This window comes from Entelurus aequoreus, linkage group LG17 (genome assembly GCF_033978785.1).
Source record: "Entelurus aequoreus isolate RoL-2023_Sb linkage group LG17, RoL_Eaeq_v1.1, whole genome shotgun sequence".
Taxonomy (NCBI): domain Eukaryota; kingdom Metazoa; phylum Chordata; class Actinopteri; order Syngnathiformes; family Syngnathidae; genus Entelurus; species Entelurus aequoreus.
In genome coordinates, this window is record NC_084747.1 from 22,882,473 (window position 1) to 22,901,228 (window position 18,756).

Here is an 18,756-nt window from a genome sequence, read left to right on the forward strand (position 1 = left end):
GCCCGCGGGCGCCGCGTTGGTGACCCCTGCTCTAGACTGACCATGCGTCCTCTTTTCACCGGACATGTCTTCTTTTGCGGGGCTGTCCGGGCGGAGTTCCTTAAATGCCTCAAATGTCCAGCATTTTGAGTTAGCGTTGTGTGTATTTTCAATGTATGTTCAGGGTCTCAGTGAGCTGTGGAGTCCCCCAAGGCAGTATATTAGGGCCTTTACTGTTCCTAATATACATAAACCACATGTCATCAGCATGCGACTGTGAATTGTTCTTGTTTGCGGATGACTCTGCCCTGCTGGTATCAGACAAGGACAAGTCACAGGTGGAGAAAATCCTCAGTGCTGAGCTGTGTAGAACTTGCACCTGGCTCGCTGACAACAAGCTATCCATACACTTGGGTAAAACTGAATCCATCCTGTTTGGGTCCCACATCAACCTTAAGAAAGTCAATGACGTCACCATAAAAGTGGGTGACATTGTTATCACCAGGAAAGATGAGGTCACCTACCTAGGTTCCATTCTAGAGGCTAATCTTTCCTGTGATAAAATGGCAACCAAGGTCATCAAAAAGTTCAACCAACGAAGATTCTCTACAGAATCTCCTCTCTGGTCAACAAAAGCACCATGAAGATTCTGGCGGGAACTCTCATTCAACCCTTTTTCCATTACGCATGCACCTCCTGGTACCCTAGCACCTCCAAAACCCTCAAATCTAAACTCCAAACATCCCAGAACAAGCTAGTCAGATTACTTCTAGACCTCCACCCCAGATCACACCTCACTCCTACCCACTTCTCCAAAGTGGGCTGGCTCAGGGTGGAGGACAGAGTTAAACAACTTGCACTGAGCCTAGTCTATAAAATCCACTACACCTCCCTGATACCGAAGTACATGTCAAACTACTTCCCTAACGTAAATGACCGCCATAACCACAACACCAGGGGGAGCTCCACTAACCACGTTAAACCCAGATTCCGAACTAACAAAGGTCTTAACTCATTCTCTTTCTATGCCACATCAATGTGGAATGCACTCCCAACAGGTGTAAAAGAAAGGGCATCTCTATCCTCCTTCAAAAGCGCACTAAAAGAACACCTCCAGACAACTTCAACCCTAAACTAACACCCTCCCTTCCACATCCCACCTCCCCGGATTGTAAATAATCAAATGTAGATAATCAAATGTAGATACTTGTTCTTATACTTTCTGATCTCTCTCTCTATGTCCACTACTTGCTGTACATATCCTACCAAGTCAGTCCTACACTGTTTCAATGTCCATTTCTCTGATGATGCAATTGTTGATGACTAAAGTGCTGATAGCAACCAAACTTAACCCCCCACCCCCCACCCCCATATCCCACACCCCGGATTGTAAATAATGTCAATCATTCAATGTATATACTCTGATGATGAACTTGTGTGGTGACTGTATTATGATGTTAGTATGTATTTGTATCATGAATAGATTTAAGTGGACCCCGACTTAAACAAGTTGAAAAACGTATTGGGGTGTTACCATTTAGTGGTCAATTGTACGGAATATGTACTGTACTGTGCAATCTACTAATAAAAGTCTCAATCAATCAATCAATGCTTTAAAGTCATATCCAACAATTGCGACAACGACTTTTGACTGTCAACTGAGTTTTGTTTTTGAATGACTTCTGCTGGTGGTTTGCCTCCGCATTATTTCACCGCCAAAAAAAAAAGTGCTTTGGCTCCAAAAAAAGGTTGAAAAAAAACCCTGACGTAGAGTTGTAAATCTTTTAGGACCGAGTTGAGAGTTCACGTCCACCTGTGGAGTCCACCACGTGACTGGACGCGGAAGCGGAAACCAGCACCAACAGCTGAGGACTGGCAAAGATCGTCCGCTCCGCGCGATGAGCCACTCGGCGCGCTAAACAACAAACGGCCGTTTGCGGCGACGGAAGAATGTTTATTGAGGCGAAATAACTCGCCGGTAGCCATTGAGGAACACACACTCCGCGTAACTCGTAAGTCTCGTCTTTATTCCTTCATCCGCCGTGGAGGTTTGCTTGTTTGATTATAGTCCGCCATGTTGAGCATCGACCACAGTGTGGATGTTGTTATTTGACTCTATTAACAATTCAACTTGTAAATGAGCGCACATTCCGAATAATTGACTGTGGTTGTGAGTAAAAGTACAGCTTGAGAAGCGCTGGTGCGGTTTGTCAGGAGCCCGTCAGAGTGAGCGCTCTCGCCGACGTCCTATCTGTGACGGAGCCCAGCTAGCCTCGGCGGCTAAGGCTAGCGGCTAATGTTAGCTGGTGGCTAGCTCACTAGCTAGTGGCGCTATGATGGCGGAGCTGGTGCAGGGACAGGCCTCGATCAGCCAGCCGGGGCTCAAGTCGGACGGCCTGGCCGACGTCTTGCAGCGGGCCCGGCAGGTAACACACCGCGCCCGGGGCTTCCGCGCGCACTCGCCCCGCAGTCCAGTCGGGTCTCTCCGGTCACGTCGAAGCACTTTTATCGGCGTTCGCGGCGCCGCTCGCTAAAACTTGTGCGCGCCGTCAAACACGCGCGCACGCGCACGCGCAGAAGCTAGCAGGCTAACCAGCTAACTAGTCGTTGGCACTTTTCACAACTTTGTAGGCGACTCGCACGTGCCGGGTGACTTAGTGACTTAGTTTGGGGGACTTTGGGGTGGGGGGGCTGTCACGCCGACGGGTGGCGGGTTGGGTGTGGGGGGGCGGTGAGGATGACAACCTGTTGGACTTCTCGGAACCGACAACCGGAACCGAGGAGCGGGACCAGCCCGGACGGATGCTTCTAGTCCATTAAGTTGCAAACTTGTGTTGACCAGCTAACTTACGTAAACTGCCCAAACTACGTCACAGGTCACGACCCCGATTATTCGGAATACGCACGTGACGTCACGATCTTGCCTGGAACCCCCCTCGCTGTCATCACAGGAACTAACTTCCTGTTAGCGACCACGCTGAGGTGCTGTGCTTGTGTTCAGATGGTGGGCAAGATGGGTAGTGGGGGGGGGGGTTAGTGAGGATGACAACCTGATGGACTTCTTGGAACCGGAACCGAGGACCAGAACCAGCCCGGACGGATGCTTCTAGTCCAGCAAGTTGCAAACTTGTGTTGACCGGCTAACTTACGTAAACTGCCCAAACTACGTCACAGGTCACGACCCCGATTATTCGGAATAAGCATGTGACGTCACGATCTCGCCTGGATCCCCCCTCGCTGTCATCACAGCTAACTTCCTGTTAGCGACCACGCTGAGGTGCTGTGCTTGTGTTCAGATGGTGGGGAGGAGGGGTAGTGGGGGGGGGGTAGTGAGGATGACAACCCGATGGACTTCTTGGAACCGACAACCGGAACCGAGGACCAGGCCGGACGGATGCTTCTAGTTTAGCAAGTTGCAAACTTGTGTTGACCAGCTAACTTACGTAAACTGCCCAAACTATGTCACAGGTCACGACCCCGATTATTCGGAATACGCACGTGACGTCACGATCTTGCCTGGAACCCCCCTCGCTGTCATCACAGGAACTAACTTCCTGTTAGCTGAGGTGCTGTGCTTGTGTTCAGATGGTGGGCAAGATGGGCAGCGACGGTGGGGAGGAGGGGTAGTGAGGATGACAACCTGTTGGACTTCTCAGAACCGACAACCGGAACCAGGACCAGCCTGGATGCTTCTAGTCCAGCAAGTTGCAAACTTGTGTTGACCGGCTAACTTACGTAAACTGCCCAAACTACGTCACAGGTCACGACCCCGATTATTCGGAATACGCACGTGACGTCACGATCTCGCCGGAACTGTCATCACAGGAACTAACTTCCTGTTAGCAACCGCGCTGAGGTGCTGTGCTTGTGTTCAGATGGTGGGCAAGATGGGCGGCGACGGCAGCGGCGGCGTGACACACATCAACAGCTCGGCGGCGAGCGGCGAACCCTCGCTGTACTACGCCGGACAAAAGCGAGCCGTGGAGGACGCAGGTCAGCGTCCACGCCTTTTGGCGGACCGCCATCGCACAACTTGTCTTGGACCAATGATGGCTTTTATTGTTCATATTATTTTTGTGTTATTTTCTGTGTGTGTGTGCAGGTAATCAGCTGTCAGCAGTGGGGCACCAACGGTACAACACACACACACACACACACACACACACACACACACACACACACACACAGGTGTTTGTGTAGGTGAGGTAGATGTTGTTGTGTTTCAGGGTGATGACCGAAGACTACAAGGTTCCTGACAGGATGGTGGGTTTCAGTAAGTTGGACCCGTGACCTTTCACCTTGACTTGCACACGTGTGTGTATGAATGACAACAGTGTGTGTGTGTGTGTGTGTGTGTGTGTGTCACAGTCATTGGCAGAGGCGGAGAACAAATCACCAGAATCCAGTTAGAGTCGGGTTGTAAGATCCAGATCGCCGCCGGTGAGTGGGTCAGAACCTGTCTGAAAGGGAAACTGCACTTTTTGGGGGGGGAATTTTGCCTCGGCCGATAACAAATTTTGCTGGACGAAATGTTGACCTCCAAATGATGGCCGATTAAAGGATATTACTGCCATTATTTTAGTTAAGTTTAGTCTTTATTTGGAGGGACGATGCACAGAAACATTAAGCTTAAAGACAGATATGTTCTGTACCAGATTATAGCTAAATAGCTCATTTCCATCTGCGGTCCCTGGCTACCTAAATTAAAGGGATACAAAAATGATGACAATAAAATCATACTATATTTGGATGTGACCAGATGAACCACTGACGTCATGACAACACAACATATTCATTATAATGCAATTAACTCTATTTCCCGTGCATTTCGATGCCAAGTTAAACAAATACCGTGTTTTCTGAACCATAAGGCGCACCGCCGATGAATGGTCTATTTTTGATCATTTTTCGTACAAAAGGCGCATCGGATGATAAGGCGCATTAAAGGAGTCATATTATGATGAATTGTGGTCTACATAACATGTAATGGTGCTCAAAATATTGCATAGATGATGTTCAAGTCACTTTCTGACAGTCTCTTCAAGATGCACCGATTTGTGGGCGCTCTTATTTACGTGCCTCCACTTGGACAGCGTCTTCTCCCCGTCATTTTCGTCGTAGCGGTGTAGCGTGCAAGGACGGGAGTGGGGGAAGTGTCAAAAGATGGCGCTAACTGTTTTAATGACATTCACACTTTACTTCAATCAATAACGGAGCAGCATTTTCCTCATCCGTGGCTCACTAGTGCAACAACAACGCCCGAAATGTGTCCCGTGTAAAACCGTCCGACCGGAACTCTCTAATAACTAAAGTTCCTTGGGTGAATAATGTAAAGTCACTACACCGGTATGTTTTAGTGCTTTCATGGTGAGTTTACTGACAGATATAAGTAAGAACTTTACACTACTTTATATTAGAAATGTCAACAGTGGAGGATAGAAGAATAGAATAGAATGGACTTTATTGTCATTATACTGTATATGCATATAACGAGATTAAGGACTCCAAATTAAGGTGCGGTAGTGGAAACCAATATGGGATAAAAAATAAATTACACAAGAAGTAATAAAGATAAAAAACAAGAATTGAAATAAACAGACTACTATCCAATAAAAATAATAAGCAATCCTGTACAAAATACTGTACAAAATACAGAACAAGTCAACAGTACCGGAGTAATGAATGTCACATAACAAGAAGATAGAGAAAAAGAAGAAGCTTATCAACTACGTTGTCGGCACGGACTACAAAGGCGGACGCACGCAACTTTTCAGGATTTATGCAGATCCCAAATACAGATCAGCAGGTACCAGAAGGTAAGAAAATTTTATTTTGCGTAATATTGCGAAACAAAGCGGCAGATAATATGTCTTACCTTATACACACTATGTTGAAGCACAGTACAATCCATCAAGTGGTGTGGCTTCATAGCTTACCAAAGTCCTACTAAAACATTTTGATCGATTTTTGAGCGCCGTGTGTCATGTTCTATATTTTCAATGGAACATTTAACATTTTGGTGTTGTTTACTGCCGTCATATTGCAGTCTACACGTATCTCTTATGTTTGACTGCCATCTACTGGTCACACTTATCACTACACCATGTACCAAATAAAATTGAGGTTGGTAAGCAAAACCAGAACTATTCCGTACATTAGGCGCACCGGGTTATAAGGCGCACTGTCGAGTTTTGAGGGGGGAAACAATTATTTTACGTGCGCCTTATAGTCCAGAAAATACGGTAATACAAATAAAATGTACTTTGTCTGTTAGCTAAATGTCGCACTTGAATACAAATCACAACCAAAAGCAATAAAATAGGTTCTGTTGAGGAGGGGGGAGGGTGACCCTCAATTATACACAACCAAAACTATAAACAAAATGGCTAAATAAAGTTATTGTGACCAATATTATCACAGCTGTCATTATTATTGTGGTATTGTTGAATGTGCTCAAAAGTACTTATACACACGCTACAATATTTTACCTGAGTTGAATTTTTTTTAACTAAAATAAATAGACACAATATACTTTCTTAGCAGAGGAAACATACAATATTGTTCTGGCTTAATAAGAGCCTTTAATTGCATGCTTGAAATGTTCTATCTTGTTTTTTTACGAGTTTTAGAAGCTGAGTAATAAGCAGATCCGGCAAGTTGCAGTATCGCTAAGTGCTAATGTGATGTAATGCTAACGTATGTCATTTCCGCATTGTGGGATAAATACAAGTCTATCCTATCCGAAACAAGAAATACAAACTACGAACATAATAAAACAATCACTTACTGTACAATGTCTGCTCTCACTGGGATGCAGACTGATGGGATGTTTATATCTTCACGTTTAGATAAAGAATTCATCATAATCCAGGGGTAAAAAAACAGCACCGTTTTTTTTTTTGTCTTTCTCGCCATCTCGCTCGCCAGATCGTTTGGATGTCAAAGTTCGATTTATGTCCACAACCTTCTACTATCCAGGTGAGAGGCATGATTTATAATCTAGAATTTCACCAACTCCGAGGCGATGCAGCAGCTCACTATGTCAATATAGCAGCATAAGCTAGTTAGTGCTCTGTGACCACGGCACCACTTAAAAGTAGTTCCTCTGCGTTAGCCCTTATGATAACAATATCTCCAATGCCTGGTTAATATTCAGGTCACGAGATGTAAATGAAGTATTGTTGGCAGTTCATTGACATTATGGCCGCAATAGATGACTCCTATTAGCCGCGTTGTTAGCCACCTCCTACTTGCCGTGTTTTACGAGTTAGAATTCATAAAAAAAGTTGTTGTCTTACATAAGGATTGTGAATGATAGGATAGGATAGGTCTTTGTTGTCATTGCACAACTACAACGAAACTTTGTTTTCAGCACAAACCTGTTCAAGATTAGACAAACAAACAGTGTGCAGGGTTACAGAACAGAAACGCTGATGGGTCGCCCCGTAAAAGATGGGAAAAAGGTCAACGCTGGGGAAGGATGAGTAAAAAAAATACAATCTAGACTGGGCTCCTGGAGTGGGAAAAAACCCTCCATAGCAAAGCACATATACATATTACAACGTACATCTCCAGATGTCTAGCAACAGAGGGGAGGGGGGGGGGGCCATGGTGGCAGGCCGCAGCTCTCAGGCGCTGCCCATCCTTCCATCACCCCTATGGGATTTGCGTCAAGGGCATTGGATTGGGGGTGGGGTATGTAATGTTTTGTATGCGAGTGAAAGCAAATATCCCAAAAAAGTGCAGTTCCCCTTTAAGGAATTGTATTATCTTCATAGTGTGTGTGTGTGTGTGTGTAGACAGTGGAGGTCTGATGGAGCGTCCGTGTTCCCTGACTGGGACTCCAGAGTGCATCGAGTGAGTCTGAAGCTCCACCCACTTACTGTGATGATGTCACCAGCTCACTGTGTGTGTGTGTGTCTGTGTGTGTGTGTGTGTACGCGCAGACAGGCAAAGCGGCTGTTGATCCAGATCGTGGAGCGCTGTAGAAATGGTCCCGGTTTCCACGGCGACGGGGAAGGCGGGGCCCTGGTGCATGAGATGCTGATCCCAGCCAGTAAGGTGGGGCTCGTGATTGGTCGAGGAGGAGAAACCATCAAACAGCTGCAGGTAACAATCGGATCAATATTTCATCGATTGATTTGTTTCTGATAGAGATCGACCGATTATTAGTGGTCGATCAGGCCGATAACCAATATTCAATGGCAGTAAAAGTGATTTCAACAGCTGGACAAGGCTTTAAGTTGGCTTTTTTCACATTATTTTTGAGGAAATGTAGCGACATAATGTTTTATGCGACGCTAATGTGGGAAATATCACAATAATTGGTCCAAAAAAATCAAAATAAAGACATTTCTCTACATCACAATAACTCATCTACTCCATTTTATGACACTTTATGGATGTAATTCATGGTAAGGTGTCCTGAAATATTGCCAACATTTCAATAGAAACAATCCTGGGCTCCTTCACGTAGATTTATAGTTGAGACCATTTTTAAAGATGGCTGACATCATGTCTTCCTGGATGTTACAGAAAGTATGAGAATGTGTGAGCTGCTGCCTGCTCTTCATCACTTCTATAAAATGATCCTATTTGTCAAGACATTCACACAAAGTTTGGACTTTCACGGTTTCTGCCGTCTTCTTGTCCGTCCGTCTCTGTTGCGTCATCTCATTCAATCACAGAACATGGAACTGGTGGCGCTGCTTTAATGAGCCCATGCTGGGCCAAGGCTTCTCAAGCAGTAGCCAAAAACTAACAAAAACGGGAACAGTAAGACACCTGCAAAGAAGGACAAAAACTGGATTGCCCTACAAAAACGTTTTGATGTACTGCAGGCAATATTTAATGTCATGTAACTTGACATTTATATGACATTTACATAACGTTTAATGTCATGTAACTTGACATTTATATGACATTTACATAACATTTAATGTCATGTAACTTGACATTTGTATGACATTTACATAACATTTAATGTCATGTAACTTGACATTTATATGACATTTACATAACATTTAATGTCATGTAACTTGACATTTATATGACATTTACATAACATTTAATGTCATGTAACTTGACATTTATATGACATTTACATAACATTTAATGTCATGTAACTTGACATTTATGACATTTACATAACATTTAATGTCATGTAACTTGACATTTATATGACATTTACATGACATTAACATAACATTTAATGTCATGTAACTCTACATTTACATAACATTTAATGTCATGTAACTTGACATTTACATAACATTTAATGTCATGTAACTTGACATTTATGACATTTACATAACATTTAATGTCATGTAACTTGACATTTACATAAAATTTAATGTCATGTAACTTGACATATATATGACATTTACATAACATTTAATGTCATATAACTTGACATTTATATGACATTAAATTACTTTTTTTTTTTTTTACATTTATATGACATTAAATGTCATGTAACTTGACATTTATATGACATTCAATTACATATTTGTTTACATTTATATGACATTAAATGTCATGTAACTTGACATTTATGTGACATTAAATTACATGGGTTTTTTTTACATTTATATGACATTAAATGTCATGTAGCTTGACATATATGTGACATTAAATTACGTGGGTTTTTTTTACATTTATATGACATTAAATGTCATGTAACTTGACATTTATGTGACATTAAATGTCATGTAGCTTGACATATATGTGACATTAAATTACGTGGGTTTTTTTTACATTTATATGACATTAAATGTCATGTAACTTGACATTTATGTGACATTAAATTACGTGGGTTTTTTTTACATTTATATGACATTAAATGTCATGTAACTTGACATTTATGTGACATTAAATTACATGTTTTTTTTAACATTTATATGACATTAAATGTCATGTAACTTGACATATATGTGACATTAAATTACGTGGGTTTTTTTACATTAAAAAACAACATTTTTTTTACATTTATATGACATTAAATGTCATGTAACTTGACATTTATATGACATTTACATAACATTTAATGTCATGTAACTTGACATTTATATGACATTAAAAAACAACATGTTTTTTTTACATTTATGACATTTAATGTCATGTAACTTGACATTTATATGACATTTACATAACATTTGATGTCATGTAACTTGACATTTATATGACATTTACATAACATTTAATTTCATGTAACTTGACATTTATATGACATTTACATGACATTTAATTTCATGTAACTTGACATTTGTATGACATTTACATAACATTTAATGTCATGTAACAAGACATTTATGACATTTACATAACATTTAATGTCATGTAACTTGACATTTACATAAAATTTAATGTCATGTAACTTGACATTTATATGACATTTACATAACATTTAATGTCATATAACTTGACATTTATATGACATTAAATTATATGGGTTTTTTTTACATTTATATGACATTAAATGTCATGTAACTTGACATTTATATGACATTAAATTACAATTTTTTTTACATTTATATGACATTAAATGACATGTAACTTGACATTTATATGACATTAAATTACATGTTTTTTTACATTTATATGACATTAAATGTCATGTAACTTGACATTTATATGACATTTACATAACATTTAATGTCATATAACTTGACATTTCTATGACATTTAAATAACATTTAATGTCATATAACTTGACATTTGTATGACAATAAATTACATGGTTTTTTACATTTATATGACATTAAATGACATGTAACTTGACATTTATATGACATTAAATTACATGGGTTTTTTTACATTTATATGACATTAAATGTCATGTAACTTGACATTTATATGACATTAAATTACATGGGTTTTTTTACATTTATATGACATTAAATGTCATGTAACTTGACATTTATATGACATTAAATTACTTTTTTTTTTACATTTATATGACATTAAATGTCATGTAACTTGACATTTATATGACATTAAATTACATGGTTTTTTTTACATTTATATGACATTAAATGTCATGTAACTTGACATTTATATGACATTAAATTACATGGGTTTTTTTACATTTATATGACATTAAATGTAATGTAACTTGACATTTACATAACATTTAATGTCATGTAACTTGACATTTATATGACATTAAAAAACATGTTTTTTTTACATTTATATGACATTAAATGTCATGTAACTTGACATTTACGACATTAAATGTCATGTAACTTGACATTTATATGACATTAAATTACATGGGTTTTTTTTACATTTATTTGACATTAAATGTCATGTAACTTGACATTTATATGACATTAAATTACATGGGGTTTTTTTACATTTATTTGACATTAAATGTCATGTAACTTGACATTTATATGACATTAAATTACATGGGTTTTTTTACATTTATATGACATTAAATGTCATGTAACTTGACATTTACATAACATTTAATGTCATGTAACTTGACATTTATATGACATTAAAAAACATGTTTTTTTTACATTTATATGACATTAAATGTCATGTAACTTGACATTTACGACATTAAATGTCATGTAACTTGACATTTATATGACATTAAATTACATGGTTTTTTTTTACATTTATTTGACATTAAATGTCATGTAACTTGACATTTATATGACATTAAATTACATGGGTTTTTTTTACATTTATTTGACATTAAATGTCATGTAACTTGACATTTATATGACATTAAATTACATGTTTTTTTTACATTTATATGACATTAAATGTCATGTAACTTGACATTTACATAACATTTAATGTCATGTAACTTGACATTTATATGACATTAAAAAACATGTTTTTTTTACATTTATATGACATTAAATGTCATGTAACTTGACATTTACGACATTAAATGTCATGTAACTTGACATTTATATGACATTAAATTACATGTTTTTTTTTTACATTTATTTGACATTAAATGTCATGTAACTTGACATTTATATGACATTAAATTACATGGGGGTTTTTTTACATTTATTTGACATTAAATGTCATGTAACTTGACATTTATTTGACATTAAATTACATGGTTTTTTTTACATTCATATGACATTAAATGTCATGTAACTTGACATTTATATGACATTAAATTACATGGGTTTTTTTTACATTTATATGACATTAAATGTCATGTAACTTGACATTTATATGACTTTAAATTACATGGGGTTTTTTTACATTTATATGACATTAAATGTCATGTAACTTGACATTTATATGACATTAAAAAACATGTTTTTTTTACATTTATATGACATTAAATGTCATGTAACTTGACATTTACGACATTAAATGTCATGTAACTTGACATTTATATGACATTAAATTACATGGGTTTTTTTTTACATTTATATGACATTAAATGTCATGTAACTTGACATTTATATGACATTAAATTACATGTTTTTTTTTACATTTACATAACATTAAATGTCATGTAACTTGACATTTATATGACATTAAAAAACATGTTTTTTTTACATTTATATGACATTAAATGTCATGTAACTTGACATTTACGACATTAAATGTCATGTAACTTGACATTTATGACATTAAATGTCATGTAACTTGACGTTTACGACATTAAATGCCATGTAACTTGACACTTTTGTGTCATGTAACTTAACATTTATATGACATGTAACTTGACATTTACGAAATTAAATGTCATATAACTTGACACTTTTGTGTCATGTAACTTACCATTTACCGTATTTTTCGGACTATAAGTTGCAGTTTTTTTCATAGTTTGGCCGGGGGTGCGACTTATACTCAGGAGCGACTTGTGTGAAATGATGAACACATTAGCGTAAAATATCCAATAGTATTATTGATCTCATTCACGTAAGAGACTAGACGTATAAGATTTCATGGGATTTAGGAGTGACAGATTGTTTAGTTATTTGAATGACTCTTACCATAATATGTTACGTTAACATAGCAGTTGGTTATTTATGCCTCATATAACGTACACTTATTCAGCCTGTTGTTCACTATTCTTTAGACATTTTAAATTGCCTTTCAAATGTCTATTCTTGCTGTTGGCTTTTAGCAAATAAAATTCCCCCAAAAATGCGACTTATATTCCAGTGCAACTTATATATATTTTTTTTTTTCCTTCTTTATTATGCATTTTCGGCCAGTGCGACTTACACTCCGGAGCGACTTATACTCCGAAAAATACGGTACATAACATTTAGAAGAATTCTCACAATAACTCCAATTAAGTTCAAGTTAAAGTACCAATGATAGTCACAATCACACTAGGTGTGGCGAAATTATTCTCTGCATTTGACCCATCACCCTCGATCACCCCCTGGGAGGTGAGGGGAGCAGTGAGCAGCAGCTGTGGCCGCGCCCGGGAATCATTTTTGGTGATGTAACCCCCAATTCCAAGCCTTGATGCTGAGTGCCAAGCAATAAATAGCCTGTCATATATCAAAAGATATTTAGAGAGAATTATTGACAATGACAATGATTTTTGTTGTACTTCACTAATGTTTATTTTGAATAGTAAATACTGTTATCATGTGTGTATTTATTGTATCTGCTGATGTAGTTCTGGTAAAAAGCGATACTGATAAAAAGAAGGCCGATACAGATTCACATGAAACTGCCTGATATCGGTGGATCTCTAGTTTCTGATGGTGAATATTCATTGATCTTTCATTGATTATTAGTGCTTATCAATTGGTTATGGATTGATTAGTGATGCTTGGCATGTGTGTGTCAGGAGCGTGCAGGCGTGAAGATGATGATGATCCAGGACGGTCCGATGCCAACGGGAGCCGACAAGCCCCTCCGCATCTCCGGGGACCCGTACAAAGTTCAGGTGCGACACGGCCGTCCATGAGTGTCTTCTAGAAGTTTGTTTTTTTAAGGTTCCGCATTCCAGGCTGCCAAGGAGCTGGTGTTGGAGGTGATCCGAGACAAGGACGCAGACTTCCGGTCAGGACGCAGTGACTTCTCCGCGCGGCTGGGAGGAACCAACCTGGACGTACGGCTCGTTAAAACAAGCGCACCTTATTTTTGCTAGAAGGCACACTTACGGTGGTTCTTGTCCCCGCAGGTTCCTGTTCCCAGGTTCGCGGTTGGCATCGTCATCGGCCGCAATGGAGAAATGATCAAGAAGATCCAAAATGACGCCGGAGTGCGGATCCAGTTTAAGACAGGTGTGCTCCTTGGACTTTGATGTCCTTCTAGAACAGCGGTGTGCTAGAAGGATTTTTTTGACTTTACGGGACGCATTGGGGCTAATAACATTTGGCCGAAAGCAGACTGCATGTGTGTGTGTGTGTGTGTGTGTGTGTGTGTGTGTGTGTGTGTGTGTGTGTGTGTGTGTGTGTGTGTGTGTGTGTGTGTGTGTGTGTGTGTGTGTGTGTGTGTGTGTGTGTGTGTGTGTGTGTGTGTGTGTGTGTGTGTGTGTGTGTGTGTGTGTGTGTGTGTGTGTGTGTGTGTGTGTGTGTGTGTGTGTGTGTGTGTATGTCCATCCATCCATTTTCTACCGCTTATTCCCTCCGGGGGCGCTGGAGCCTATCTCAGCTACAATTCTTCAGGTTGAAAGTGACGTCGAGGAAGTTGACGGTTTGCTTGTTGGCTTCAATCGTGATCCGTAGGCCGTTCTCTTTGAAGATTTGGCATATGCGCTTCTTGGTATTCTCGCTGCTTCTTGGCGAGGCGCGACACACTGCCAGTCCGTCATCACGGTAAATACCAAGGTTCAGGTTGAGGCTAGTGAGCTGGGAGAGGAGGAAACTCCCAACGAGTTCACACGTTTCTGCTCCGTCAAAACTCCCCATAGTGACGTCGAATGTTGAATTGTTCTTTTTTTGCCATGGTGTGCTGTTGCGGATGAGGATGGAGTTCTTTGCGCGGATGATGATGTTTCTTTCCTTGCCTGTGATTGAGTCGTAGTCCGAGGCGAAGTCTAGTGCTTGAGTCAGTAGGTCTTGTGTGATGGAAGGGTCAAATTCTTCGATATCGAAGGAGATAAAGTTGTGCTGTTGTTTGTCTTGGGTGTTGTTAAACCATCTGATTACCGCTGCTGTATTTCTCCATTGGTTGAGGGGTGTTTTGTCCGTGATTTTTGTGTTGACTCTGTCCGGGATTATTTTGCTGATTTTTCCTATTTCGGATTTAGTTGTGTTTATTAGTCGGCATGATGGGTTATTTGTGAAGTTGTGTTTGTGGTCCTTCAATGTGATGAAGGCTTCCTTGTTGGCTGTAGCGTCCACCATGTCCTCAATATCCAGTTCAGCCGCGATCCGTTTATTTTCCAGGTGGATGCTCTGTAAAGTGTTGGGTTGTGCTTTTTTGTATGATTCAGGCATGTGATTTTTCCGTCTAAAGTCGGAATTCCGTCTTTTTTAATCTCGGGAAGAAAAAAAAAAAAATCTCCTGTTTTTTTCCGACCCTAAATCAAGATTCGAGACGTAGTTTATATTACGCCGTAGTTGATTGGTCGATATGTTCCTTGTGACCAATCAGGACATCTGTTATGAATGATGACGTTAATAACGTCATCATTCATAATGGTTATTACGGCCATTTTCCATATGTAAACAATGTCGGTTCTCGAGAGAAAGGACGCTTTACGAGTAAAAGAAATTGATAAACATGTCAAAAATAAGTTTGGATGGGACTGGATGGAAAGGGAAATCACTGATACTGTTGGGAAGAAGAAAGTTACGACTTTGTTCGGTGATTTTATTCGGAAAATCGATCGTCCCGGAAGGGTTTTGTGCACGTGGTGTCATGATAATATTGACGATGGATCACAAGGTTTCAAGGCTTTGGAAGTACATGCGCAACGCCAAAAACATATGAAACAACTTGAAGCAAGGAAAACAAACTTTTCACTAGCTGCTACTTTTGGATGTCAACCGAAAGTGAGCAAACCTTACGGACTTCATCCGTAAGGTTGTAAACAAATTTGTTTACATCGACAACTGCCGTAGACATGGAGAGGAAAGATCCACCCACTTCAGTTGCAGACAGGGTTGTTAATAATGAGGTAAGCTAAAAAATATTTGCTTGCAAAATATGCATGTTTGTTTTAAATATTAACCAATTATTGCTTAGCAAAATATAAATGGGTTTTTCTAAAAATAAAAAGCCACGTGAAAATATATTATGAAATGACAGAAATTCAAAGAGTCGCATTATTGAATACAGTTAACAATTTATTTGAAATAAATTTGCATATAATACTATTTTGTAATATTAAGTTCTTATGTAGTCTGTTGAAACTATTGTCAGTGGTGTAACAATCTTGAAGGTAAATATTTTCACACTTGTTTCATGCAATATGTCCTCACATTATTATTATTTCCTATTTTCAAATATGAGTAAACAGTACTAAACATGTTTAATTATTTTCATAAATGTATATCCTATTTTGGCGAAAAGAATTGAATGTTTACATTACATTACATGAACTGAAGTAATGTGGTAATACTGTAAATAAAGTGTAGATAATAACACTGATCAATGTGGATGTGAAATGAACACAAGATGTAAATATTAGTGACTAAATACTGTTGGGACTGAACCATATACAGTGATTCATTAGGATCATTGGCTTATGTATGTTCTATTAATCATGTTTTCATGTCTTTAAACACTCAAATATTTTCTTCAAATGGTGCTGTCTTTGTTCATTTTAGCATGTTAAATTGGTGAAAAACCAGGACCTGGCTGGGGGCCTTCGTCCCCCAGACCCCCGGAAATTTTTTCAGTCTTTTTCATTGTGGTCAAATCACATGCCTGATGATTTGGTGATGCTTCTGTCCAGTAAAGTGTTATGCTCTGGTATGTCCATTCTGTAGAAGTTTGTGGTTTTATCGGCGGCTATGGTGAGGTTGCTTACTTTCTTGATGCGCTCCGTGTCATTTTTCAGCCTGGTGAGGAGTGGCTTGCGGACTGGCTTGAATTTGACTGATTGTATCATTTTGAGTCCAGACCTGTACTTTGTTGATTGATTGAGACTTTTATTAGTAGATTGCACAGTACAGTACATATTCCGTACAATTGACCACTAAATGGTAACACCCCAATAAGTTTTTCCACTTGTTTAAGTCGGGGTCCACTTTAATCAATTCATGGTAACGCAAGTGATCTGAAAAATAAGCTGACGCTGATGTCCGTGAGATTAGAACCCTCCAAAACATATTACACTACATATTAGGGGTGTCAGAAAAAAGTTCAGTCTAATCTCGATTCTAATTTTTTACGACTATTTATCAATTTAAAAAAATGTGATTAGTGCCACTTAAAGGCCTACTGAAATGATTTTTTTTTATTTAAACGGGGATAGCAGATCTATTCTATGTGTCATACTTGATCATTTCGCGATATTGCCATATTTTTGCTGAAAGGATTTAGTATAGAACAACGACGATAAAGATTGCAACTTTTGGTATCTGATAAAAAAAAGGCTTGCACCTACCGGAAGTAGCGTGACGTAGTCAGTTGAACATATACGCAAAGTTCCCTATTGTTTACAATGATGGCCGCCAGAAGTGAGAGAGATTTGGACCGAGAAAGCAACAATTTCCCCATTAATTTGAGCGAGGATGAAAGATTTGTGGATGAGTAAAGTGCAAGTGAAGGACTAGTGGGGAGTTGAAGCTATTCAGATAGGGAAGATGCTGTGAGAGCCGGGGGTGACCTGATATTCAGCTGGGAATGACTACAACAGTAAATAAACACAAGACATATATATACTCTATTAGCCACAACACAACCAGGCTTATATTTAATATGCCACAAATTAATCCTGCATAAAAACACCTGCGTGTTTGTTATGCTAGCTCCTAGCTCCTCTGCTAGCTCCTAGCTCCATAGAACACGCCAATACAATTCAAACACCTGATCAACACACACAATCACTCAGCCCAAAAGACCGTTCACCTAACCCAAGGTTCATAAAGCTTATATATTTTAAAAAAGTTGCGCACATACGGTCAAGCGATCAAATGTTTGGAAGCCAAAGCTGCATACTCACAGTAGCACGTCTGCGTCTTTGTCATCCAAATCAAAGTAATCCTGGTAAGAGTCTGTGTTGTCCCAGTTCTCTACAGGCGTCTGTGTATCGAAGTCAAAAGTCCTCCTGGTTAGAGTCTCTGTTATCCGAGTTCTTCCATCTTGACTGCATCTTTCGGGAATGTAAACAAAGAAGCGCCGGCTGTGTACTGTTGTTGCTGACTTCGTTCGAAAAATACGTCCGTTCCGCACCGACAACTTTCTTCTTTGCTTGCTCAGCTTCTTTCTCCATAATGCAATGAACATAATTGCAACAGATTCACGAACACAGATGTCCAGAATACTGTGGAATTATGAAATGAAAACAGAGCTTTTTTGTATTGTATTCAATGGGGAAGGCAAACCTCTGTTCCCCGGGCTACGTCACGCGCATACGTCATCCTCAGAGGCGTTTCGAACCGGAAGTTTAGCGGCAAATTTAAAATGTCACTTTATAAGTTAACCCGGCCGTATTGGCATGTGTTATAATGTTAAGATGTCATCATTGATATATAAACTATCAGACTGCGTGGTCGCTAGTAGTGGCTTTCAGTAGGCCTTTAATCCATATGTGTTGACTTTTTGTGTTGGTTTATTTGTGCCATGAGTGAGAAAGGTGCTATATAAAAATGCTGTGTACACTTCAAAGTGCAATTCATGGTCATTAACCTGATTGGCTGGCGTTGTGTACAGCAA

The 18,756-nt window shown here is 39.2% G+C and overlaps 1 protein-coding gene across 3 annotated transcripts in view; it reads left to right on the forward strand.

Moving 5' to 3' along the window:
* Window positions 1–1,788: 1,788 nt before the first annotated feature.
* The window catches only part of LOC133632694 (far upstream element-binding protein 3-like), a 23,597-nt gene continuing 6,629 nt past the window's right edge, over window positions 1,789–18,756 (forward strand). For 2 of the 3 annotated variants that reach the window (XM_062025283.1, XM_062025284.1), the window contains exons 1-10: window positions 2,259–2,405; window positions 3,855–3,972; window positions 4,082–4,112; window positions 4,206–4,252; window positions 4,348–4,419; window positions 7,779–7,836; window positions 7,926–8,088; window positions 13,772–13,870; window positions 13,934–14,035; window positions 14,108–14,210. In XM_062025283.1, the coding sequence (XP_061881267.1) occupies window positions 2,313–2,405; window positions 3,855–3,972; window positions 4,082–4,112; window positions 4,206–4,252; window positions 4,348–4,419; window positions 7,779–7,836; window positions 7,926–8,088; window positions 13,772–13,870; window positions 13,934–14,035; window positions 14,108–14,210 (886 nt within the window). In that variant the 5' untranslated portion in view covers window positions 2,259–2,312. Of the gene's footprint in view, window positions 1,992–2,258; window positions 2,406–3,854; window positions 3,973–4,081; window positions 4,113–4,205; window positions 4,253–4,347; window positions 4,420–7,778; window positions 7,837–7,925; window positions 8,089–13,771; window positions 13,871–13,933; window positions 14,036–14,107; window positions 14,211–18,756 lie in introns of those variants that run through there. The other variant, XM_062025285.1, reaches the window with a different exon arrangement.